We start from the raw sequence: 27,138 nt of genomic DNA, 5'->3' as shown, positions 1-27,138 counted from the left end.
CAGCAATGGGGAATGAAATTACTGACACAGCATCACCTGGATGGACCAAGGTTAACCATCCTCAACAGGTACCTCTGTTGTGGTGGTCTCCAGTAGGCGCTAATAGACCAGGAAAATAGCAGGACAGGGAAGGGTTACTGCCCCTTCCCCAGAGCTGTGATCCCAGTCACTTTATCAGCTCCCATCACCACTAGGGCTCCACTGAAATACAGTGGTACCTCAGGTTACAAACACTTCGGGTTACAGACTCCGCTAACCCAGAAGTAGTACCTTGGGTTAAGAACTTTACCTCAGGATGAGAACAGAAATTGCGCAGTGGCGGCGGGAGGCCCCATTAGCTAAAGTGGTACCTCAGGTTAAGAATGGTTTCAGGTTAAGAACGGACCTCCAGAACGAATTAAGTTCATAACCAGAGGTACCACTGTAAAAGCAAGGTAAAGGAGACACTGCAGAAGAGGTAGCTGGAACTTATTTGCAATTCCTGAATCTTCAAGACAGACACAAATAAAGCCATACCTTTATGACAGAAATTATAGCCCTTGCCGTGACAAACAGCTCCAGGGAGTTACCGGATCCCTGTTGCCATGTGAGGAATTCAGTGTTAAGTCCCAATGAAATTAATCGACGTGACTAGCTCAAGGGTATTAATTTAAACGAGTCTACTCTGAGTAAAAATTAGTTGACCAGAACCCAAAGTGTTGGAGTGTGTATCCATACACACATATCAGCAAAGAGATGTGTACCACTTTATCAAGAAATTTTAAATCTCATACAGCAACCTGATATAGCACAATATAATCGTTGGAAAATTTGGAGGGCTGATGGCATATTCACAGAGACACATTCAGTGTCGATGCCAAAGAATGGGCATGTGCATAAGCTCTAAATGGGCTCATGCCATGAAAGGACAAAGCCTGGCAGAAGGATTTCCAGTTGGAGGAAATCAGTTTTAATACACAGCAACAGAAAGGAGATTCACGTATGTGGGTATCTGCCCTAGATGAAAGGGAGTCATCAAAGTTTGCAGTTCTAATAACAGTTACATAGGAGTAAAAGCCATTCAGTTCACTGGGACTAGCAAGAAAACATACTGAGGACAGCAGTGCAAGATACTCTATAGATGTACTACACACATATGTAAACATTTGAAATTAGATTATATCTGGAAAAGTAAAACAGAAGTCCAATTTCCCTATTATGGTGGCCATGTGCTATTCTTAAAAAAGAGATCTTCATGTCTGACTCTGCTTCTGGAAACTAGCAAATCAGGTTAGTGGAATTATTAGTTTCAAGTGTTTCAAAACAGGCTCTACAAGGTCACCATAATTGTGAAATGCTCCATAGTTTGTATCAGGCAAAGCTGGTGCAGCCTGTGTCTTGTTCTGCACAATTTTTAGACAATCTTCCTTTTCAGGGTTTCCCCTATAGATTTCACATATGAAAACCTACGGCATATTTGAAAGCACTAATGGCACGTTTGCTGGCTTCCCATCACCAGAAACTCTCAAAGCATATATGACTGGCAAAGCAGGAAGAATACTAAATGAGAAACCTCCAGTTGCAGATGGTCACTGAAATATGCAGCCCCTTTCTCACATTCCTTAAGTGGTACAGTCCCATCAGAGCTACTCCACAGACCTTTCTGAAGGTGTAACTTACACAGCATCTTGCCACTGGAACCATCTAGGCCTGGACTGGAATAAAGCAAGAAATATTTCCCAGCAACACAACCTGAGGCTGGAGACCCCCTATGCATTCCCAGAACTGAAGGCAAGCAGAAGGAGATGTTGTATATTCATCCCATTTTGCATCTGGTAAACAGGTGCTGCTTTGTATATTATTTCAGATACCTGTTTGGCCGGAAGCATCAGGGAGATATATCCATGCCCATGCCATGGAAAAGGTAATCTTACTGAAACCACTTTGAATTATTTAAAGAATTATTGTCTGTTCTCAACTTCTTAACTGGAGATTGAAGGGTCTGAGACTGAAACCTTAATATCTGCAGAAGAAATGCTTTGGCTAGTGGCTTTCAACCACTGTGTCGTGGCACCCTGGGGTGCCTTGACTGATGGTGGGCAACACTGGCCTCTGTCCCTCTTTCCTTCCCTCCCTCCTCTGATGCCCTCTTGTGTCTTGGCCTCCCAAAGGCTTAGATAGCTGTTGGTTGCAGCAGCCCTGGTTACAAGCTCTTACGGTGCCTCTGGGGCTGGCCAGGGGGTGCTTCTCAGGCCCCTGTGGGGCAGTGTGAGGAGGTACCTCTCTTTGGGGCAAGGGGGCAGCTCAGAGGCCAGGGGCGGCAGTAGTGGCTGCCCAGAGAACTCCCAAGGAGAGGGGAGAGGAAGCTGAGGGAACACTCCACAAGGGAAGTGTTCGAAAAAGGGTGAGAGGCTGCCAGCTCTGCAGGCAAGGGGTGACACAACTGGGTTCCTGAGCCCCACAGGGCTGCCGCAGAAAGAATGCAGTTGGTCAAGGGAGCCGTGGACTCAAAAGGAACTGAAAACCTCTGCTTTAGCCACTAAGCTATGGCTTCTTCCTATATGTATTAAGGCTGACATTACTTGCTGAGGATGTGTCTGCTACAGTATTCCAACCAGTTCTAACAGTTTGCCTTAATTGTGTTTACGCTGTAATGTTGGTGAGTTGTGGAAAAGGTGTTTGTTTGTGAGAGTAACTCATATCCTCTTTAAAACTGGAATGGTCTCTTGTATATGATTTCAAGCTTATTCTGTGAAAATTGTAAGCCGCCAAACTCAATATATACGAAGGAGATGTGGCAGGAATAATTTTATGGTACTCTAATTCAAAAATTCCTCCTTTCGGAGCAGACACTGAAGAAAAGATGTTTCATTCTTGTATTCTCCATCTACTTTTCAGATGTCATTGTAACACTGATTGTGAGGCCTCCTTTGCACGGCTCAGTCATTCGAGCATTATAAATACATCCTAGAGCACATTTATATTTTGAAAGCGGCCCCTTGCTCCTCTCCCCAGCAAATGTACACACTCTCTCTCTTCAGAACTATAACTTGGGCTTTGCAACCAAGCAGCTGCAATAATTTAGACACATTTAAAGAAATCTCTGCAGCTCATTTCAGCTGCCTTGCAGAACTAAAAAGAGCCTTTCAATGCATCCAAATAGAATATTGGCTGGATACAATTTTGCATCCCAGGCTTCTAAAGTAGTCATTTTAAATGATAGCTGCCTTGTTATATTACTTAAAGTATGTATCAGCAAATGTGTCCTTTATTATGAACCCTGAATTGTGCTTTTAAATTCTGCATGATGGATTATCTTGTATTCTGTAACCTAATATCACTGATGCTTATGTAGGGCACCACTGTAAATTAGATCTCTTCATGTGAAATGAAACATGCTGCTTCATTGATAATATTTTATTACATTAACGGGACATTAGAATAAGGAGAGAAGATGGCTTCGTGGTTAGCATAAATAATGAAGCCCTGGGAGTCCTGCTAGGCAACCTCTGGTGGGATGACAACAAGTTCAAGCCAAGGGAGAGATGGAGAACCCACAACAGAATTGCTATGAGGCCTGGGTTCAGATAATGGCTCGCTATCAAAGTCTCACCCTTTCGTTAAGCAAAACAGGATGGGAAGTTTTCTGTCCTTTTCTCACCAGGATGAGCAAGGTCAGAAATGGGCAGGAACTCTGAGGGAAAGACAGAAAATTGCTCATCTCAAATTCCCACCTACTAAGGAGGCATTAGCCAAGAACATTATTAAAACTCCAGATTTTCCAGTAGTTGGCTACCTCTTCTAGTTCCAACAGGACAGCACTTACCCCCGAAGCTTCACTTTAAGGACAGGTATACTTTCCTCTTCGCCCCTCTTTCCACTCCTAGTGTGGGTTTGTGGCAAAATTGCCACGCTCACATTTCTGTAGGCCTTTTAGTTAGGGGATCGTTTACTCTTTAATCAAGGTGTGAATGCAGTGCAGGATTTGCTACCTGCTTAGACTGTAACTCTGCGGTCTGAAGCAGCATTTACCGTATATATCGTCAGTCTTATTTCATATAATAAACCAAGCTTTCTTTATTCCTTTGTGTGAGGGCTTCTTGTGGGCATAAGGTTAACACACATCCATAACAAGCACATATCATAATGCCAGAAAAATATCCTAAACCTCTCAGCAGTGTATATATGGACATACACAAGTGCTGGCGAGTCCAGGTACACACTTGCAATGTTTTTTCTGCTTACTCGGTGATGCATTAGTGGCTGCCAGGGAGCGGAATATGAGGATCGACACCACGGTGTCTGGGTGAGATGCTGACAAAAGCTTCTCTTGGGGGAGAATAGCATGGGCATTTTCATCAGACCGCAGTGTGGGGGAAGGAAGCTTTATGTGCCCTGATTCCCCCCCTCCTCCTCCATCCCAATGCTGCTATTTAAAAGTGGGCAATTTAATTATATTCATAAAACTAACACTGTGTCTAGCTTGGCACTCAATCCATGCCGACTGATAGCCAAGTTTCCTTAGCCTTGCCTTAGGACTTGCATGAATTCAGAGTGCACCCTGGAGTGCAAACAACACTCCTGTGTAGCTGCACATTGTATGGGAAAGTTGGCGGTGATGGACGCACTACATTTGCAGCCGTGCTGAGCTTGGCTCCCTTCAGCTAGATTCAGAACTGGGTCAGCAATTATGAGCATCACTGGACAGTTCCAGGACTAAATTGTGATTTATTTCTGAGAGTTCCAAATTGACCTGTAATGCTGCCTGCACCTTATTATACTGCCGGAGCCTCAATATCCCTGATTCCTAGAGGTTTAAAAACAATCCTTTTGGGCTCACTTGCTTTGAGCTCAGGTTAGTGAGGTGGGGTGGGAAGAAAAAGAGACTTAAAACCACATCTGTTCTCCATTTGTAATTGCAGACAAACTTGTCAAGTAAATGATTCTATATTATTAACACATGCGAGCACCACGGCATAGTAAATTCATAATCTGAACCAAGAAATGAGAACTTTTGTAAGAACTCGGTCGTTGAGTGTGGCAGGGTGGAAACATTGGAACTCCCTGCCTATTGATCTCAAGCAGGTGGCTTCACTTTACACTTTTTGGTGCCTGCTAAAAACATCCTTGTTTAGACAAGCCTACCTTAGGCGCTTAGAAAGCTGAGGCGATTTTATTCTTTTTTAGTATATTAACTTTTGTATGTTTTAAAGTAACATTTTATTTTTTCTTGATTTTACTGTTTTATCTTTTTGCAACCTGCTTTGAAGTGTTTTGTGTGTTGTTTTTTCCACAATCAAGTGGTGCATAAATTTTATGAAACAAATAAATAAAAATAAATGAACTTTGGCAGTTAACAGTTACAGTGGTACCTAGGGTTACATACGCTTCAGGTTACATATGCTTCAGGTTACACACTCCGCTAACCCAGAAATAGTGTTTCAGGTTAAGAACTTTGCTTCAGGATAAGAACAGAAATTGTGCTCTGGCGGTGCAGTGGCAGCAGGAATCCCCATTAGCTAAAGTGGTGCTTCAGGTTAAGAACAGTTTCAGATTAAGTACAGACCTCTGCCATTTCCTATCTTTTCACCAAAGATAAGCTTCTGAGGAACCACAGCATTCCTTAGAACAGGTTGGAGAGCCAGTGGCCTCCAGATGGCACTAGACCTCAAGTTTCAGCCCCAGTCAGCATGGCCAATAGTCAAGGATGATGGGAGTTGTAGTTAAGCATCTTCTGGACAGCCATAGGTTAAGTTACCAGATTTTTTTCAATGAATCCAGGGACACTTTTCAACTCCCTACTAAATAGATGGATTTTGTCAGGGGACTGATTTACAAATCAGTCCCCAGGAAATGGGGATGTCTGGGAACCTTATCATAGGCTGCCCGCCCTAGCACAGAGTCGGGAAACTACCATTTTAGGTGTTATGCAAAATTCCAGGCTCCTCACATCTTCCTCAAGCTAAGAGTAGCCATAATGAGATTCCTCCTTTGCCCTGACAGACTTCCCTTTCCAAATTGTTTAATGGATTGTTTCTCTTGAGGCTATCCCTTTGACATCTCCTCCAAATGAACAGATATGTATGGCTATTAAATATTATGATATTCTCCATTCCTGGCTTCCTGCTTACCTCCTACAAGTCACCTAAACCAACCTAATGACACATGGTGGACTGCAGCTTAATTTTGACCCAGGTGTCACCGCAAATGAAAAGATATGAGAGAATCAAATCGTGGAAATTAATGGTGCGGGCTCTGTGAAACCCGGCTCAGAAACAAACACACCCGCCAGGTTTATGTTCGTGCACAAATCGAAAGAGCTGGCTGGATTGAAATCGGCAACCAAAGAGCCTTTCATGAGGCTCTTCCCCACTTCCAAAACTGCCCTGTACAACTTCCTCAGACTCATTGAGACCCACAGGCCTGAGTTCAAGTCAGTGAAAAATATAATGAATGAGAAGTGTCAGAAGTGCCGCTGCCGCCTTGCGGTCCAGATGTAAGAGTCCGTGCCTCTAGCAATTCAGTGGCAGAGAGCATGCTTTGTGTGTAGATGGTGCCGTGAGCAATCCCATAAATTTTCACTTTAAAGGACAGCAGCACCATGGAAGAGCTATCCGTCCCTGTCTTTGGAATGCCGATGCCCATAAAAAGAGGCAGGGGTTAGATGCACCTGGGGCGAAGGCAGCTGCTGTGACTCGGTTGAGAACGCAGCTCTTTAGCCCTTAGCAGGTGTTCATTCAGCAACTATTAGGAATGACCAAATCTGTCATTGTTGGCAACTCTCAGTTTCTCATTCCTCTAATCTTAAGTTCAGTTGTCTACATTTCCACAGAAGTGTTCAATCGGTTTTTTAAATAAAAGTCCTCATGAAAACGCACTGACATTTTTGCGCAGGGTTTCCCAAACTTAGGTCTCCAGCTGTTTTTTGGACTAAACTCCCTTCATCCCTAGCTAGCAGGACCAATGGTCAAAGATGATGGGAACTGTAGTTCCAAAACTGATGGAGACCCAAGTTTGGGAAACCCTGTTTTAGAACAAATTTCTCCAATGTACACTTGTCTGTATGCAATTTTGCCCAATATACACAGTTTTTGCATAGCAAAATATCTCTTGATATAACACATTTTTGTATATTGTTTTTCTAACATTATACATTGTTATGCAAACTACACATTGCCTTGTTGGAGAAATATACCGCCAATTCTTAGAAGTGTGAATGTCAATTGTTGTCACACTCTCCTTCGGCCTTCTCCACATTGCTTGACTTGAGAGATGCACTGCAAAATAAGTGCAAATTTCAAAGGATGACTGTGTTTCAATTTGTGTATTGTTTTGGAAAACGATGAATTTGGTAGGTTCACCTTTATATGCAAACTTAATTGAATCCCTGCCATGGCTGATTAGGGATTTATCTATGAGAAGCTCAGTTACAGGGAATAAACTTTCCTGGAAGTAGCCTTGTTCACAGTTACCAATAGTGCAATATGTGAGCATGATCACAGAATCATAGAAGCATTGGAAGGGACCCTGAGAGTTATCTAGTCCAACCTCCAGGAATCTCCAAAGGTGGTACCCCATCCAATCTGAAACCATACCAGACCCTGCTTAGCTTTGCAAATGTGCTAGCAGTTTTATTGCTGCACCACTAGGATGGTTTGCTTGTGTGCAATATGGAGCCACGAGTGAGCATTGGCTGTGTTACAGCATACATTCTCAAAAGGCCTGGACAATGAGTAATATCTCAGAATCTTCTAGAACACCCACCGTTTCCAAGGCAGGCAAGGAAAGATTGAAAATTTTCACTGAACACAAACTATTTGTATGTCAGCACCTTAGGTAAACACTGGCAGCACCTACTGCTTTCACAGCAATCAGTAAGGACAGAAAGGGTTACATGCAGGACTGGTTGATGAGCTGTCTACATCCATGGTGTATCGTTCGATTGCCTGCCCTAAGCACCAAATTGGAAACTGAGGCTTATTCCTCCCCAAAGCAGGTACTGTGCAGAATAAAAGGAGAACACTCTCCCCACAGAGCTTATTGCAGCTTATAGTTTGTACAGTTGTTTCCATCTGAACTGCTGGTGGAGGAGGAACCCAGATAGGACTTCCTGCGTGCCCAACTAATGCACAAGACTGAAAACTGAAATGCACATAATTTAATCACCCAGTCTCAACCGCGGATGCACTCCGTTCGTAGAAAGCAAAAACAAACAAACCAATTAAAGAACTGAATAATAGTAGTAAATCATTTTCTCCCTCCTAACTCCTTCAAGAGCTCCTGAAGTCAGTCTCTGGCTATTGCAGGAGTGCTTTATTTTATGCACAGCTGCGTCATGTGACACGGTGTTAATCCAATGATCGCGAAGAGCAAAAGGAAACCGGCTGTGGGGAAACTCAATGCACAAGCCTGGCAGCATCGCAGAGCATCCTCAAAGGATCAGACTGAGCCATCAGCATTTCCTTCTCTCTCTCTTCTCTCCATCCCTGCCTCCTGTGCAAGACAGAGACTGCCCCACCCCATGGTTCTATCAGCGGTGAAACTGCTTGCTTGGTCTGCAGGAAGAGGGCCTGTTTCAAAATTATTCAAGGCACGTACAAAGATGAGGAAGCCATGCTACTCCACGAGAAAGCCCCTGAAATTCGGAGTTGTGCAATACCTACTTTGGGGAAGGGATATAGCTCGGTGGGAGAGCATCTACTTCACATCCAGAAGGACCCAAATTCAGTTCCCGGCAGAGGGATGGTCTGCCTCAGTCTGAAGAAGGTTCCTTTTATTAGAACCAACCACAAATGGCACAAAATAGTGAGCAACAGTGAACTAAAAACCTTGCTCACTTTTCTGACATTTTGGTTGCTTCTTATTAAGGTATTGTCCAGCTGTGGACTCTGGAATGCATAGAAATAGTATGTGCTTTAATTTGTTTACTGTAATGCAAAAGGCTCCTATTGCTGTGCCATTTTCATTATCCCTGAACCTCCAGTTTCAGAGGCACTCTACCTCTGAATACTCATTACTGGAGGACAAACAACAGGGAAGGCTCTTGCCTTTGTGGCCTTATTTGTCGGGCTTCCCAGAAGCCTCTGGCTGGCTGCTGCTAGGACTAGGCAGACCTCTGATTTTATCTAGCAGAGCAATTTTTATATGTGTGCATTGTTTTTAATCACGTAAATGCTCCCGCAGCCCAAAAGGTGTGTTTGCCACCCCGTTCTTGATAAACTTCACAAACAGCTGCATGACTCCCATTTTACAACTGGAGAAGAAGAGCCAGGTTTGGCCTAATCCACATCTCAGTGCTGCTTCTCATTTTACATGATGTACTGTGTGCAGATACCCAACTACTTTCTTGACAGCTGCAGTTCACATTGGTGCAAATGAATTTGTAACGAAACAGCCACTTGCAAAAGGTTTCCTTACCAGCTGTTGGCCTTTGGGTCCCCATCCTGCATACTGAAGCTTTGTATTGCTAACTTCGGGAGGATACAAATTTTGAGGTTCCCTGAAGATAAAAAGAAAAGAAAGGGGAGAAGTAAGAATTTCAGCTGCATTAATACCTGGGATTAAATTTTACAAGAGCCAGTATCCAAAAAGTTATTTTACGGTTTATCTCCAAGAGGTTGTGTGTGTCCAAAGAGCCCTTTTGACCATCCCACTTTTAGCAGCGGACAACCCCTTCCCTGCATTTATCGCCACAAACTTGCAAACACTTTTCCTTCTGGCTTCCATGATGCTGATTACAATGCAGCAAGGTGTGTTGTGTTAGGAGTAGGGATGGGAGGGTGTGTCAGTTTTGGTTCTCTTGGTTTCACATTATTCCAGTCATAGATTCAGTTCTCCACATTTGTGCAGTAATTTGTGGTATCCCCCCCCCAAAAAAAAATTCTCATGAGAAAAATCTAGCATTTTAGTGTGAATTTCTTGTCTAACCCCCTGCAATGCAGAAATATGCAGCTATCCCATACGGGAATCAAACCTGCAACCTTGGCATTATCAACACCATGTAACCAACTGAGCTACCCATGTGGCAGGCATAATGTTTTTGCATCGAAAGGGCAAACTATGCTGTTTCAAGAGGCTTGCAGATTATACGGATGGGACAGTGAAATTATATCCATGCCTACGAGAAGGGAGTCCCACTGCGTTCAATGAGGTTTAGCCTCAGGTACGTGGATACCAGTCTTAAGTCTGCCATGGTTTGTCTGTCACATGCAGCAACAGTTTTGTGTTAGCGCAGTCACTTGGGTGGCAGGTTGGGCGAGACAGAGGTGAAACCATATGCCACTCTCTTCCTGTACACTTAGCCCATTTTCTCAATATGTCAACTCGGTTGAAAGGGATAAAACAGAGATAGTAAGTAATGCACCGTGACAGCCCACTCTGTAGCAACTGATGCTAGCAATCTCAAGCCATGTGTTCACCCCCTAAACGGTGTTAATGTAGAACAAGCTGTGATTATAACTGTGCTTAGGAGAAGGGAAGGAACACACACACACACACACACACACACACACACACACACACACACCTCTACCCAAGGTTGCTAATTTTTATTGCTGCTGGCAACACATACAAATTCAGGCAAGCTTTTCCTACCAAGAAGGTGAAGCAATGAGGGGAATTTAGGGCACAAAAACAGGGACAGTAAAATTATACCCTGCTTCTACTTCATTGTCCCTTTTTTTAGAGGCTGCTCTCATTTGAACCAGTCACTTCATCCACAGAGGGGGAATTAAGGCTTTATTCCTGGAAAAACTTCCAGTGTGCATTACAACTGCACTAGATGCTCATATTGCCAACTCTATTGCAGGCAAGTGGGAGGTTTCCCTGTAATCAGCAAAGGACTGCACACAACACCAGATTATCAATTAAATTGAAACTATTCTAACAAATCTAAATGAAGATCGTGCTGTGGAGAGAGAATGAAATGGTTGTGTCGGAAAAAGTTGCCTTGTAGACATGAAAGAGAGTTAGATCCACTTCCCTTAGGTACCCGCACAGACCTCATGAATTCGCAAATTCTGAGCAGACTTCCTTCTACATTTCCATGCTTTAGTCAGCATAAAGCTTGCAAATATGCAGCTCTCCATATATTTTCATTAAAACTGGCTATGAAATATCTACCTAGCATCATGGGAGACACCCCACATTTGTCCTGCTGCTGTTTAGAATCAGCTACCATAGAAGGAATTGTTCGTCCTTTCAAACGCATTTGAGAAAATTATGTGTAGAAATACCACACATATTCTGCTGACTTTTGAAGCTGTGAGCTTTTTATGGTTCTGTACCTTCCAAGCCAACTTGGACTGGACAGAGGACACCTTCAGACAGACGGCTGTCCTTTGACTGTCTTTTAAGAAAAGAGGACTGTAAAGTAGGACACATGGTAGTGACCCTAGTAGAGGGCAGAAAACAACAACCCACCCCAAAATCTTCAACAGGCTTTCTGAACACGTGACCTTCTCTTGCCTAATAAAAATATTTGGACAATTGTTTCCCCTCTTGCTCAGAAAATGTTACAAAATGTTACGTTACACCTCCTATCCCCCATTTGCTGCCATTTTCCAAATCAACAGATTGTACACTTTACTTAAGGCTTGTAACTAAAGCTCCAGGGAACGAATGTAGCATCAAGAAGCCACAGTCCCAATTATAAGCAATCATCCAGAGCACATAACAGACAGGCCCTGTCAGTTCCATTCACTGCTTCATCTTTCAGGAGAGTGAGATTCTATTACTAGGAGAATCTGAAGCACAAACCTGCTTTGATAACGGATAAGGGGTAACATAACACAGATGAATGAAGGCTCCCCCCCTTTTGTAACTGCCATATACAAGTTCTGCTGCTTTTAAAAGCTTTGTATCCCTCCCTCTTTCTCCCCCGTCACTCTCTGTTATCTATTTTTAAAGATGAAAAATAATTCTAGCTATTTATCTACCTTCTGGTTAATTTTCTGATGCCTGTGGATGAAGCAAGTCTGCAAAACATTTCTGGCTTGCTTCCAAAATCTACAGTGACTTTGCAAACAACAAAAGATGAGGGAGAAATATAAGATTGCAGCATTCAGGTGAATAATACATTGCCAAGCGATGCCTGGCTCAGCATCACTGCAGGTAACAATGGTTTATTGGTCTCATTTTTTAAAACTGGAGCGATTCCTTTTCAATTTATGATTAGACAAGCTGGAAAGGCTAGAGGCAGAAAAAAGTTTTCAACAGAGTTGAAAGTTCATAGGAGAAGAACTATTGTTACTCTTGATGTACACAGCAATTCATTGTGCCTCTGGTCAACCTCAGTAAGGGAATCTTATTTTTCAAGCATTAGAAAAACCTGAAGAAATAATGTGACCAGGCTGATGTTGGAGTAAGCCTGTAGAACAATGAACATTTTTCTTTATTGTACCAATTTCAACATCTGGAAAATGACTATTCTTTCTTAATGCAAGGTTAGGGAACCTATGGCCATTCTGGCTGGGACTGATGGGAGTTGTGAAGTCCAACTGTACCTGCAAAACCATAGATTCCCTGTCCCTGGGCTAATGAGATACCATCTACAGTGCTTTCTAATCCTGCTTCTTCTTCTTTCAATCAATAAGGCTTGAGTCTAAGCCTTTAGCCATGAATTAACTTAAGAGATCTGAGTTACTGTCAAGCCCAAGCTCCTTCCTCAGTGCAGCTTCCCCTTGTGCTGCTCTTTCGAAATACCTATTCATCTGACTCAGAGGTTGAAGTGAACCCAGAGTCAACAATCCTTGCCGAGATCAGGGCTTGCTCTAAGTCATGGAAGCCATGAAATAGATTGTCATGTATTGTGGAGGAGTCTCTCCAACCTTGCTCTGCCCTCCAGTTGTTGTTGGGGTCTACAACTCTCATCATCCCTGACCACTTGGCCATACTGGCTGGGGCTGATGAGAGCTGGAGAACAGAATGTGGGGAGTACCACTTGCTGAACCTTCTGTCTCTTCTCTTGGTTCTGACCTTAGTATTAAGTACAACATATTCTCTAAGAATTAAATTTAACTCAATAAACATTCTTCTATTCTTCTATTGTTTCTCCTTGTGGTCTTATTTGTAGAACAAAGGCACATAACCAAGCATTTGGAAGGTGGTCTTGAAATGCCACTGTATCATGGAACGCAGAGCCATGTTTCCAACAAACTCATTCATTTTTCTCTCGTGTTCCAGATCATTTATTATTTTCAGTATTTAACTACTCAGCCAGGGTTCAGTTAATTAATTTGCCTTCCATTCACTTCATTTCTGCCATGATATTTGAGTATAATTACTCTTGCCACTGTGCAAAAGGTGTGAGCTTCACATATAATCTTCACCCAGAAGATGTGCTGACTTCTCTATGGAAGTCAGCATGCACGAAGATAAGACAAGGGTTTATTTACATTCTTTCTTAATTTTTGCAAGTGATATCAATTAACGGGGAAGGCGAGAGTTACGGTGTTCTGTTTGAGATAACAAGTTGTTAAAGTGGTTAAGTATATTGCTGTTTAATGGCTGATAAGAGCTAATGGTTAGGAGGTAGTTGGAAACATCTTTGTGATTGAATTAGGATGATCATTGCTTCTTTCTGCAAAACAAACAAAAAATAAAAATAAAACCAACCCTGCTGTGACTGGGGATCCCTCTGTTCATTCTGCTGGACCGCTGCCTCGTTTGAGAGTAAGTCTCACTGAATGCATATATGCCTTAAAGGTAAAGGGACCCCTGACCATTAGGTCCAGTCGTGACCGACTCTGGGGTTGCGGCGCTCATCTCGCTTTATTGGCCGAGGGAGCCAGCGTACAGCTTCCAGGTCATGTGGCTAGCATGACTAAGCAGCTTCTGGCGAACCAGCGCAGTGCACGGAAACGCCGTTTACTTTCCCGCCAGAGCGGTACCTATTTATCTACTTGTACTTTGATGTGCTTTTGAACTGCTAAGTTGTCAGGAGAAGGGGCCAAACAACGGGAGCTCACCCCGTCACGGGGATTCGAATCGCCGACCTTCTTATCAGCAATGTCCTAGGCTCTGTGGTTTAACCCACAGCGCCACCCGCGTCCCTATATATGCCTTACTTCTGAGCAAATGTGCTTAGAATTGGGTTTCCTCAAGTCTATGCACTGATTTGATGAATGGTTTATTAGGTTCAGTGAAGTATATGGATGCATATGTAACATTTTGCAAAATTAAAATCTAAAGATGAACAACTACAGACTGAAATCCAAAATCCTATATATGAGTCAATCAATTAATGAGATTCATTCAGGAGGGACTGGGTGTACATCAAGTTGACATGCTGAACTCTAGCAGGCTGGTGCTCAGTTTTCTGCTCACTGGGATAACTGCATGTGATATAATCAATGTTTGTAGTGCCTTAGCCAATATGGGTTGGTTCAGTTCCCCCACTGTCCTGCAAAGAATATGTCAAATATGCCAAACTGGCTCACTGCTCTTCCATTAATTCCTTGCGCATCCAACTGCCCTTCATCAGAAGTTGGAAGGTATGGAACATGGAGTCTCTTCCCTATGCACTTGGAGTTGTTCATTGCCTGGTTTAACTCACAGATGACTGCCTCTGCTTTGCAGTCTCTCAACTGCATTGGAACTGTGGCTGAAATGAAATGTCCCTATATAATGGCCAAAAAAGAGGGCAGTATAGAAACAAATTAATGTTAGTGGCAGGCTAGTGAGTACTGAGAAAAACATAAGCTTCCAGAAGGCACCAAGACACTTTGACAGAAAGAAAAGGCCTTGTTAAAAAAATACATGATTTGTTTACTTCAACACTTGCAAATGAGGAAAGGAGAAAAACGACAGGATGAGAAGCACTTCCCAGCAGACACACAGAAGTACAAGGAGAAAGAAGAAACACAGGAACTGTAGAGCTTACCTGAGCAGATAATCAAAAAACCCCACACTCTCTGAAACTGTGTCTCAGAGAATGAATGGCATTCTGAATTCTAACAGAGGGTTTTATAACTGGGAGAAAATCTCCCTGACAGGATGATATGCCCCCTGTATAACTTGAACTTTGATACAAAACGTGCAATTATTAGTATGTGAAAAAATGTAATATTCCCTATGTGTTTGTTCAGGCAAGACATGGGTTCCTAAGAATGTAAGGAGAGCCCTGCTGCCTCAGCCCTAAGGCCCATGTAACCCAGCACCCTGTTCTCGCAATGTCCAACCAGATGCCTACAGGAAACCCACAAGCAACACCTGAGCACAGCAATGCTCTTTCCTGGCTCCTTTTTGGACAGAGTTGACTTGGCCACGGTTCTAAAGCAGCTGCATTGACTGCCTGTTTGTTTCCAGGTCAAATTCAAGGTGCTTATGTTAGTGTTTAAAGTCCTAGTTGACTTAGATCCCAAATATCTCCCAAATGACTTAGGTCCCAAATATGTGAAAGATCTCCTCCTTTCCTACAGACCCTACCGGATGTTAAGATCAGCACTTGGTAGTTCTTCCAACCCCAGAAAGTTGGGGGGTGGGATAACAGGAATGGGCATTCCCTGCGGCAACCCTTAAGTTGTGGAAGTCCCTCCCCACTGACAACTCCCCACTGAAAGCTCAGGCTTTCTCAACCTCAGCCCTCCAGATGTTTTTGGCCTACAACTCCCATGATCCCTAGTTAGCAGGACCAGTAGTCAGGGATGATGGTAATTGTATTCTCAAAACATCTGGAGGGCTGAGGTTGAGGAAGCCTGGTCTAGCTTCTTCATTATACTGCTTTCCATGAATGCTGAAGATGCACCTCTTAACAACAACAACAACAACTTGATGGAGATAATGAAATAAGCCAGTGTCAGTCACAGAATAGCTGCAGTGGAAGAACAGTCTTCCAGAGGTAAAAGAGAATTTTAGACCACAGCAATGTTTTCATGATGCACGTTCACCCAGGATCATAGAGGGTGTTTGTGGCCATTTTTGCCTCTTTCATGATGGTATTGATGCATCGGTCAAGGTGTCCTCAAACAGTATGCTGCCTGGTGTCCTAAAGCATGTACAAGCTTGCTATGTAACTTGCAAGGCTCAGATCACAGCAAGAGCCAGTGTTTGTCCACTGGGGATACTATGCTGGAAGCCTTCTATTCCTTGTAAAATTCTGGAAGCAATTTGAAAATCTGGCAAGGGCTGGTGAACAATAGGGAGTTACAGTAATCCACTCTGGATGACACAGAATCATTGATCAGGGCTGCAAGTTCTGCAGCGTAGATAACTTTGGCATCCCAAAAATGTTCTGTAGACAGAGATAAGATTCCCTTTCCTATAAGAGATGTTGGCATCATATTCCTCATTTGGCTTCTCTAATTCAGCTTCTGACTCAGAAGCTATAAGCTATGCCTTATCCACCAAAGGGAAGGCAAGAAGCTGAAAGCAACCGAATGATAAAATGAACCACTTAGAAGGAAAGAGCTCTAAGAGGCATTAAGTATTGTACAGATTTTGCAGGCCACTTGGTTTTCTGAGCTTCATAGCCACATGCCGAGAAGGATCACTGTTATCTCCAGCAGCATGTTCTAGCATTCAATTGCTGCAGAAATAACTGGCAATCCAGATGTTTAAACATGGGGGGGGGGGTTGCCTATTGAGTTTAGATGAGTTTTGTCAACAATGCCTGATTTGTGAAATACAGATGAATTTTGGCCACTACTGGGAGGAAGTGAACTCTCTGACACTTTTGTGTTTTGTGGAACACAAAAGATATCCAGACCAAACTGATATAAAAGGATTGTCTTGCAAAGAACTATTGGCAATCCATTTCTGCACAAACCTTACCTAGCATGGAGCTGGAGATTCCGAATCTAAGCTTTAATACTTTGAATTTAATCGCCCAGAAGCATAGCAGCAAATCAAACATTCACAAGGCAGCAAATGCATCGCTGGGTAACTCCAATAGGGCACAGCCAGATGAACGTAAAAAGATGTGTTGTTTTTTGTGCAAGACTGAAGGTGGAAGCGTCTGCGTCTGCGTCTGCGCCATATTCCTTGATCTGGCACTGTTTGCGCTCCAGTTTCTTTCTTTCTAGTACTGAAGATTGTGCCTCATTAAATAAATGATGGCTCTGCATAATTAGCCTGGAGTGCCTCTTCCTAATTATTCTTACCTTCCTTCTTCATTAACAGAGTAATTTAAAAAGGAAAGGAAAGATTGGGTTGAAACAGTGCATAGGAAGCTGTCTTCTACAGAGATAGATCATTGGTCCATCTAGTAACAGTGTCCTCCTACACTGGCTGGCAGCAGCTCTTCAGAGTTTCAGCAAAGGAGACTATCCCAGATGTTCCTGGAGTTGAGTAAAGCTGGAAGCTTTTGTATGTGAAGAACGTAAGTGCATTATTTGTTTCTTAATTCACCTTCATATTATTATTCTGTCATCCACATTTAGTTGTTGCTGGCACCCATCTGTCTCAGGAGACAATGGAGGAATGTGCCTTCAGGGGTGAAGTCCAAGCACTGGAGAGTTACAGCGCCTGCTGTGGCTGTAGAGACCGATATGGGAGAGACATGTTTTGTTGCAGCTGGGGCACATTTAGCAATGCTCTGATAGAAATACATTGTCTGGAGGCCCCGTATAATCCTGTCCTTTCGGCTCTGCGGAAATATAATGGATTCAGCAACGAATGAAAGCAAAGAAGTCCAATAGACTTCGTGTCTACTGTGGGCTTTCTATGCACCTCTAATTCACCACATTATATAGATCACTTGTTAAATATAAAACCACGGCAAAGGAAGCGAAAGTGCCTGACAACTTTCCTAAATCTTCCAGGCTCACTCTGGATACATCTGCAACCACCTCTCTGGTTTGCCTCGCCTGCTTCTGTCATCCGGAGTTCTCTGCTTTGCATGCAATTCATTACATCATACTTATTGATTACTCTGGTGCTTTTATTCTGCATTGTGGAGTTGCGTTATTATTGTTAAACTGGCTGTTCTGCCCCATTTATTATTGAATGCTGTTGCCTCCCCATAAGACTACTGAAGTTGAGGGGTATTCATCACAGAAACCATAGGAGCCAACTTTGGGGTCCCTTTGGCCCCTCCAATAAAATATTTAAGGGGTCTGCCCCCCAAAGTTGATGGGCATTGCTATTCAAATGGTATGGGTGATACAACTGATTATGTGGGGTGGGGCTTACCTGCCCCCTCAATATTTTATTTGGCGTCCTTGACAAAAACAATGAATGCTGATTTGATTGCAAAGATCCAAAGGGCTGTCACTGCAGAAGTTGGAGCAGGCTAGTCATCTGTTGCTCAAGAGAGCAAGACTAGAACCATTTGTAGGGAAGTACAAACTGAGCTGGACCATAAAGAAGGCTGATCGCCGAAGAATTGATGCTTTTGAATTATGGTGTTGGGGAGACTCTTGAGAGTCCTGTGGACTGCAAAAAAGATCAAACCTCTCCATTCTGAAGGAAATCAGCCCTGAGTGCTCACTGGAAGGACAGATCGTGAAGCTGAGGCTCCAATACTTTGGCTACCTCATAAGAAGAGAAGACTCCCTGGAAAAGTCCCTGATGTTGGGAAAGATGGAGGGCCCAAGGAGAAGGGGACGACAGAGGACGAGATGGTTGGACCGTGTTCTGGAAGCTACCAGAATGAGTTTGACCAAACTGCAGGAGGCAGTGGAAGACAGGAGTGCCTGGCGTGCTCTGGTCCATGGGGTCACGAAGAGTCCGACACGACTAAACGACTAAACAACAACAACAAATATTGCTCCAACTTAGCTCCATTGTTGCCGTCGTCATTTCCATTTATATTCCTCCCTCCCTCCCAAAGGAGCCGCAAGCAGCAAACCACTTCAATAACAATATCATTAAAAGCATTCCCAAAACTGCTTGGGAAGTGATGAGCTTTCTTCGGCAGGCACCATGGACAGGGGTTCGATTGGAGGACCTCTTTGAACTCTACGATTCTATGGTAACAATGATCATACTTGTTGTTGTTGTTGTTCCTGCTGCTGCTGTTGCTGCTGCTGCTGCTATACTCACGTGGCACAGAGTAACCACCCCACCAAAAAAGAAAGGGAGGCTGGTTTTCATCCGGTTATGTGCCAGAGTCTGTTAATTTGCACTGAGTCACTTGGCCTTCAATATGCTTGCAAGAGGCTGGATGGGAAATGGGGAAGTGATCAGGGCTTTCTATCCTCTTCAGTACCATTTTATAATGCCAGCAGAAGAACACTATGATAACCTGCCACGCTAAAAGAAAACGAACCACAGGATTCTGCACAACACCATTATGATGGAGTAAAGCTGAATGTGTTTTGTAACGCTCTCATTGGAAAGACTGTTTGCATATGAAATAATACATATAAAAGAAATAATAAAAAAGGATGTGCAGTCTGTCATGCAGTCAAACAGAGAGCTACACAAGGATTCTTGTCCTAAAATGTAGATTCTCCATAACTCAGAAGCATAGCACAGGGCAGTACAACTGGAATCTGGCGTTAAGAAGAACACCACATTAACCATTTTGTGTGAATTGCTTCGTGGAGCAGCAAGACAGCAGCCCAAGTTACAGAAATAAGAGAACCCACTAGATGGCAGCCTAGTCGAGCATGAACTTGATCCACAATATTATGGACTGAAAGCGGGGGGAAAGCAAATGAGAAGATGGACACGGGAGTCTGGAGGTTTTTTGCTGTGCTAATAAGCCCCTAATTTGAATACCTGCTGCTGAAAACAAGGGCATTAATGGACCATCCCTTTGCAAAATAAGAATAATAAAAGGTGTTCTTCTGGATAATGGCGGCCCGAACCTTAAGGTTCCACTCAAATGGTTGGAAAGCTCTCAGAGATAATATGAATGATAGGGTTTGCGGATAGAGGCACAGCCAGCAAAAAGGCACCAGAGCTCTACGATGTGTGATAGGGAAGACAGTGGATATTTGGTTCTCTAGCAGCATAAATAAACTGCATAATGGCTTGAATTCACAAACCTTAACCATTTATCAAAAATAATTTTAATAAAATGACACACGCTAAACTGATTCTAGGAATGTGAAAGGCAGTTTGCAGAACACAGCATTTTCTTCAGATTTTATAAAATCCCCATATCTTCAAGTGAGGGACTGTAGCTCAGTGACAAAAGGCATTATTTGAGTGCTGAAGCTTCTGGGCATCACTGATTTAAAAGACCAGTGATGGGAAAGACCTCTGTAAGAGGCTACAGAGCAGGGATAGCCAACACAGGGCCCTCCAGGTAGTGCTGGACTCCATCTCCCATCAGCACCAACCAGTATGGTCAATGGTTGAACAATATAGGAGATGGAGTCCAAGAATGTCTGGACTTCAGACTGGCCAGCCCTGCCACAGAGACTCACTGCAACACTGAACTAGACAGACAAACAGTCTGACCTGGAATAAGGCAGTTTTCTAAGGGTGATATTCAACATTAGTTGCATGTAAAGTAGTTCCATTGGGACCAATAGGTTTAAGCCATTTCGACCCATTGGTGTCAATAGGTCTACAGTGAGGATGACTTAGTAGGATGACATCCTATGTTCCTAAACACAAATTATAAACTAACAATGGCAGATGAGATGAACCAACTCAAGCAACACAACTGGGAAGATCTAAATATGAAGAAAGTTAAGCTCGGGATCTGAATGGTTTTTTAAAAACAGCTTCTTTCAACCTTCTTCACCACAATGCAGGGAGGTTTCTCCCATGGAGGAAGGAAACCTGCAATATATAGCTCTTGCGGCCTGTGGCCTCAATGTACAAGAATATGTTTATTTATTATTATTATAACATAATGACCATTGCTAACAACTCAAAGAGAAGAATGCGTTTATCACATGATTCTGTTTATTGTGTCAATCGGCCCTTGAGATGGACAGCAGAGTGAGAAGGGAATGGAGAGGCTGTAATGGCAGGTGAGGTTGAGTCAGGGTTGAAACAAGTGTGGCGAGGGATATGGGGCCCAATGCCATGACCATATCGGCAAGTGGCAGCCATGAAGGAAATAATAACAACACTTATTATTTGTACCCCCCCTCACTCTGGGCAGGCTGAAAATCCAGATTATGCAGACTTCTAACCAGATCAGCCTGCAGCAAAATCATTGTAAGTGTCAGGGAACTGACATCGGAGCTAGAGGCGGAGGGAAGGCTCTCAAATGATGCTGGAGAAGGGCCCAGCAGGGAGAGAGGCAGCTCCGCAGATGGGGAAGCAAATCAGCGCAACACCAGGGATATAGAGGGGCTGATGGGGGAATCGGCGAGAGGGCTCCAGGACTCTTCACCGGACACCAGCGGGGAGAGCACGGGTCCTCCGCTACCCATGCCCACCCTGCGCAGAAGACTTCCGCGCAGAGAGAGTAGGAGGAGACTGGGTGCCAAACAACTTTTATGTTGGAAAAGATTTAAGAAACGCCCACTGACGGATTCTGCTAGCGACTGAGGCAGCCACCATGAGAAGGGCTGTCCAGACTGAAAGGTTTAGCAAGGCAACAAAGCCTGGAGAGGCAGCAACTTACTCACGAGCAACCCATACACATTACCGTAAGCATCCACCGGAATGTGAAGGATCAACTCATGGCTTGGCAAAACCCTCTGCATACCAGCAGATGCAAACAACACAACTAGACATTATGTCGCTTCCAAACACGGGTATTTCATTTTGCTGTTTTGACTGATAGCCGTTGAAAGAGCTATCCTAAGCTTGCAGAAGTGATTATTTCTATGCTTCCCTATATTAAAAGGTCTCAGGGGCAGGTTACAGTACCTGAAATAGCAACAACACTCCATTTTTTAAAATAAAATAAAATAAAGGAGAATGCAAATTTAATATATGAAAGGTTAAAACCTATCGGTGGGTTAACTTTTCATAAATGTCTGGGCAGAAAGTCCTAGCTTTGTGCAAGAATGTAAAAAAAAAAAAAGTTGGCACCTAGCGTATTTCCAGGGAAAGCCTTCCATAATTTGGGTGCATTGCCTGAAGAACTGTCCCTACTTTCCTGATCAATCAACTTCACTGGGACACCCCGAAAAGGAGGGGGATGGGGCTTGCTCCATCTACAGACCAACCCATGCTTACAAAACGTCTTTTGATGAAGAATACAATAGAAATCCAGGAACACAGATCTGATCTAACAACAGATCAGTGAGTTGCAGTGTGCAGTGAACTACAGCTCTGATCTAAAAGGCCCTCATAGCAGGGAAGAATAGGCTGCTTGCTGTTTGAAATGTTGAATCTAATTTCCTGTATGTCAGTCACAAAGAATTAGATTTCTCCTTTTTTTAAAAAAAAACCCCTACTGAAATCACTCTCTCTCCCTTGGGACAAGGATTCCCATTTGCTGAACTTTGCAATCAGTAACCAACAAGTAATCACTGTGCCGCCATATAACAGGGAAACCAACAAGTAAGTCTTAACTGCACTGGTTATTTGCTTGTGGATCCAATTCAAGGTGCTGACTTCTGTTGGTGCTGACCTTTAAAGCCCTAAATGGCCTCAGTCCAGTATACCTGAAGGAGCCTCTAAACCCCCATCATTCAACCCAGCGCCGAGGGCCTTCTGGCAGTTCCCTCACTGCGAGAAGCGAAGTTACAGGGAACCAGGCAGAGGGCCTTCTTGGTAGTGGCGCCCACCCTGTGGAACGCCCTCCCATCAGATGTCAAATAAATAAACAACTATCTGACGTTTAGAAGACATCTGAAGGTTCAGGGAAGTTTTTAATGACTGATGTTTTAATGTATTTTTAATCTTTTGTTGGAAGCCGCCTAGAGTGGCTGGGGAAACCCAGCCAGATGGGCGGAGTATGTATGTATGTATGTATGTATGAATGAATGAATGAATGAATGAATAAATAGCTTTGAAGACCTAAACAGCTTGGAACCATATAGTTGGTAGAGCAGCAGGCTGCCACTGTGCTAAAAATCTGCTGGGGAGGTTTTTCTACAAGTCAGTGAGAGATAGAGTGCCTTCTCTGATATAGCGTCAAAACCGTGGACCACCTTGCCCCTTGTTCTCATTGGCTATTTTAGTTGTTTAGCCATTGCTATTTACTGCCTTTTAAAGATGCTCTGATTATATTTTATGGTGATATGACTTTTTTTTGGTCTTATTTTGTATACCACCCAGACGTTTTAAATATTTATTTATATGCATTTATAGCTCATCCTTTGCTATGCTGTCTCAGGGCTGGTTACGCACGGCTAAAAACAGCAAGTAAGCCAAGCAGTGCGCAAGAATACTAATCCATCAATTAGGTCATATCAACCACACAGCAAGTAAGACCACGAGCAGCAATGCAGAGGGATTAATGCTCTAAACTCATCCTTCAACCAAAAGCTGAATACAAAAAGGTGCATCTTGGCCCACCAACAAAATGTATGCAATGGTGGGGCCAACACAGAAAAGGTCCTTCCATGCCGCATTGCATGGTACTTTTAAGGTCTACCTCTGCCTCCTTGCATATCTTAACACCCTAGAAGGTCTATCATGGGAAGAGGTGTACCTTTAGGTGCTTTGGGGCCAAAGCCAATGAAGGGTGGTTTAAAAATATTTTAATAAAGCAGATAATAAGTAAAACTAAAACTATATTTTCAAGGTTGATGCTCACGCAAACGGAAGGATTGAATCAGATGTGCAAATGATTCAGTGTGTGTCCACACTGCAATCTAATTGTTCTAAATTAATACCATTTTGAAAGGCTTTTTTGAGATGTGATAAGCCTCTGGACATCTGTTTTCAGAAAGAAATCTCTTTCCACTAGCTGCACCAGCCCCAAATCATATCACTATGTGATCCTGTTGTTACAGCCCCTGTGCAAATCAAAAAGAGGTCAGTAACCAATGCACGAGGTGGCGTTTCACCTAAGATGTTATTCTGTGGCAACACGTCAGCTAGCGGAATTGTGTAACTGCATCTTGAGACACACTCTTGGCAAAGCAGGCATGTGCAGAGAGGAAGTGCAGAAGATCAGGTCCAACAAACGACTGGACGTTAAGTTCAAAAGGATGTGAATCCTTCTTTTACGCCAGTTGAATGTGGCAACATGAGGATGACCCAGAAGACGTTTGTTCCAAAACTTCAAAACAGCCAAAAGGAAGCGTTTCTTCACAAAGCACATAATGAGTTTGTGGAACTTGCTTCCAAAATATGTGATCACGGCCTTTAGCTTGGATAGCTTTGAAAGAGTAATAGACAAATTCATGGAGGATAAGGCTATAGTCACGATGGCTATATGCAACCGCCGGAATTAGAGGCACTGAATACAGTTGCTCGGGAATAACAGCAGAAGAGAGTTATTGTGTTTGGATCCTGAATGTGGGCTTCCAACAGGAGGCAGGATGTTGGAGTAGATGGACCTTTAGTCTGATTCAGCAGGTTTCTCTCACTACAGTGGTACCTCAGGTTAAGTACTTAATTCGTTCCAGAGGTCCGTTCTTAACCTGAAATTGTTCTTAACCTGAAGCACCACTTTAACTAATGGGGCCTCCTGCTGCTGCTGTGCCGCCAGAGCCCAATTTCTGTTCTCATCCTGAAGCTAAGTTCTTAATCTGAAGCACTATTTCTGGGTTAGCGGAGTGTGTAACCTGAAGCGTATGTAACCCGAGGTACCACTGTATTCTAAAATGAAGGATGAAGGAAGGGACGTGGGTGGAGCTGGAATCAGCGCAACACTTTGCTGCTCACTACTGGATCATGCTGTTCAACGCTGAGATTCACTGTGTTCCCTTTTCAAGGAAAGGCCCTTATTCCATTATAGGCTCTGCCAGTGTTGAATGGTTAAAGCACACAATGGACACAAGCCCACATTGCTTAGGACGGTTCACTTCCCAGCAGCTCTCCTAATCTGCAGAAACCCCAGGTACCACATCATATCACTTACCCATCAGGCAGTTTTCGGAGGACATAAAAAGCTGTATACGAATGCTGATACGTCTGCAGAATGAAATTAAAGTGAGAGAAAAAAAGGGGATTAGTAATGTAAAGTGTCAAGATTCTGTTATCGCTACAGCTCTAGGATGAGGAAATACCTGGTATTTGTTTTGTGCTTAATTGCATTTGCAAAGCGGGGTGGGTGGGGAGATACAAAAACCAATTTCGTTCTGTCATAGAGAGAGAGAGAGAATTAATTCACCTAGCGCGGCTGTGTATTCTTTCCACCTCACACCTTATTAGAACGTTTGGCGAGTCCTATCATTCCAGATGCTCTCTGTCATCGCTGTGGATACAGGGCCTTTGATTATGCTAGGGGCACATGCTCCCAGCAATAGCTAAATTTGGAACAAGCTTTAATGAGGACACCTTGGTCCAGTAGAGGCAGGGTGCACAGCTATGACAGGCAAACAGTCCATCACTCTGTTCTATCCCACTGTAAATATGCCCAGGCATTACATCTGCTAGCACAGGAGAGAAAGTCATGGTGCCCTTTTCCAGCTGTGATGTGAGAGTTTATTGGCTTAAGCCTTGCTTCTGAACTGGAGGCTTGATCTCACTGTTTATTATCAGGGCTACCAACTTACAGCAAGTCAAAAAAGCAAAAACTCTTGACCCCAGGAACTGAATTCTGGGAGTCCTGCAAGGATGAAATAAAATTAAAGGAAGCTCGGGGTGGGGAGAGAAGTGTAAACCAGCCATGACAACCAGGTTGCTCACTCTTACTGAGTTATTCAGATGGAAGACAGGTCCTTCTAAGAGGCTTATTACTTTAAAAGAACCCCTCACTCTGTTGTTATTGCTGCTGCTGCTTTTGTTTTTTAAGTATCTCTCTCACCCTTCCTCCCAAGGGAGCCCAGGCAGCAAAGAACAACAGAGTAAAAGCAATACAATTAAAAACTGAACAAAACATAACCTAAACCATTTAAAAACAATTAAGAACATCTACAGACATTAAAAACATCTACAAACGTTTTTAGATTACCAACAACCAAATCTATTGTGGGTTTGATATTAAAGCACGTGTTACATTTTCAATATTGCTGCTCACTTAAAGATCAAAAGGTTATAATAGTCATGGTCATTTCCTCTTCTGGGGTATCTTAAGAACTGTAGTTTTGTGTAGAGGAGAATTCTCACCATCTTCCTTGATGGAAGCCATGGCAGTTAAAGGAGAGTCACATAGACGTCAACTTCTTCCCCAGGCTCACCTGCAGATATTGGGGATTGAACTTTTTGCATGCAAAGCGAATGCATCCATTGCGAATGCATCCTCTAATAGACATTGTTGCTCCAATCAGACTTCCCACCGGGCTTCACTTCCTGGCTTGTAACTCTAGGCCATACAGAATTAGTTGCATATATCATGGATTACCAACATGGTGTCTTCTAGACCTCAGAATCATAGAATTGTAGAGTTGGAAGGGACTGTGAGGGTCATCAGCTATCTTTGGCACATGATTGTAGCTGATAGAATTCTATACGTGACGCATTGGGAACAAGAAAAATAGCAATGGTTTGCGCATTGGCAACAAGAAAAATAGCAATGGTTTGCGCATTGGCAACAAGAAAAATAGCAATGGTTTGAAACAGGAATGTTTAAAATTACAAATTTGTAAGATGGAAGGCAGAATTCAAAAATGTTTGATTTATATTGTTTCCTTCTCTGCTTATTGATTTTATCACTTAAAGTTGGATATTTGTAGTGTTAGAAGACCTGTATCTCAATATGCTGTGCTTAAACAGTTTGTAGTGAATGTAATAGTGTTGCTTCTGCAAGGTTTATAACAATTTAAAATCCAAGAGGGCAAAGCACAAAGATGCTTGGGGAACAATTTTTAATAGACTTTGCCTGCCTTTGACTCAGGGCTGACAGTTCTGCAGTTAAAGGTTGCTTCCCCTCAAATGGCCTAGTAAAATAATTTTGGCCAAGGGTACTCTCTGCGCTGCTAGTCCCAGAGGCCAGAGGCCTTACATTAACAAATACAGACCTAAGTGGCTGTGGTCTCCCTCCCAATCCCTGAGCCAGGATGAAAAGCTAGTTTCATTTCACCTTCCTTCTCCTCCTCATTCCCCAGCCTGTCCTGAGAATGCACATTCAATTGGATTTGGAACAACAGGGAGCTAATTGCTTCCCTGTAAACAACTTCTCTGTAGAACATGCTAAAATGTATTTGCGGTGTGCACTAGTGTCAGAGCCTTTGGTAATGAAATACTCCTGCTTCTAATTGCCATGATGCGTTTTCAATAGTCATTAGCAACATTACTGAGCCATCT

At 43.2% G+C, this 27,138-nt stretch overlaps 1 protein-coding gene across 6 annotated transcripts in view; it reads right to left on the bottom strand.

Annotated features, from left to right (window-relative positions):
• DPP6 (dipeptidyl peptidase like 6) overlaps positions 1–27,138 on the bottom strand; it is a 497,800-nt gene that overhangs the window by 72,586 nt on the left and 398,076 nt on the right. For all 6 annotated transcript variants that reach the window (XM_083466765.1, XM_083466767.1, XM_083466764.1 and 3 more), the window contains exons 6-7: positions 24,812–24,864; positions 9,397–9,478 (exon numbers count right to left, since the gene is read on the bottom strand). In XM_083466765.1, the coding sequence (XP_083322891.1) occupies positions 9,397–9,478; positions 24,812–24,864 (135 nt within the window). The remainder of the gene's footprint in view (positions 1–9,396; positions 9,479–24,811; positions 24,865–27,138) is intronic.

This window comes from Podarcis liolepis (assembly GCF_965112155.1).
Source record: "Podarcis liolepis genome assembly, chromosome: 12".
In the NCBI taxonomy this organism is placed as follows: domain Eukaryota; kingdom Metazoa; phylum Chordata; class Lepidosauria; order Squamata; family Lacertidae; genus Podarcis; species Podarcis liolepis.
This window is presented reverse-complemented; position numbering and strand designations above follow the sequence as displayed.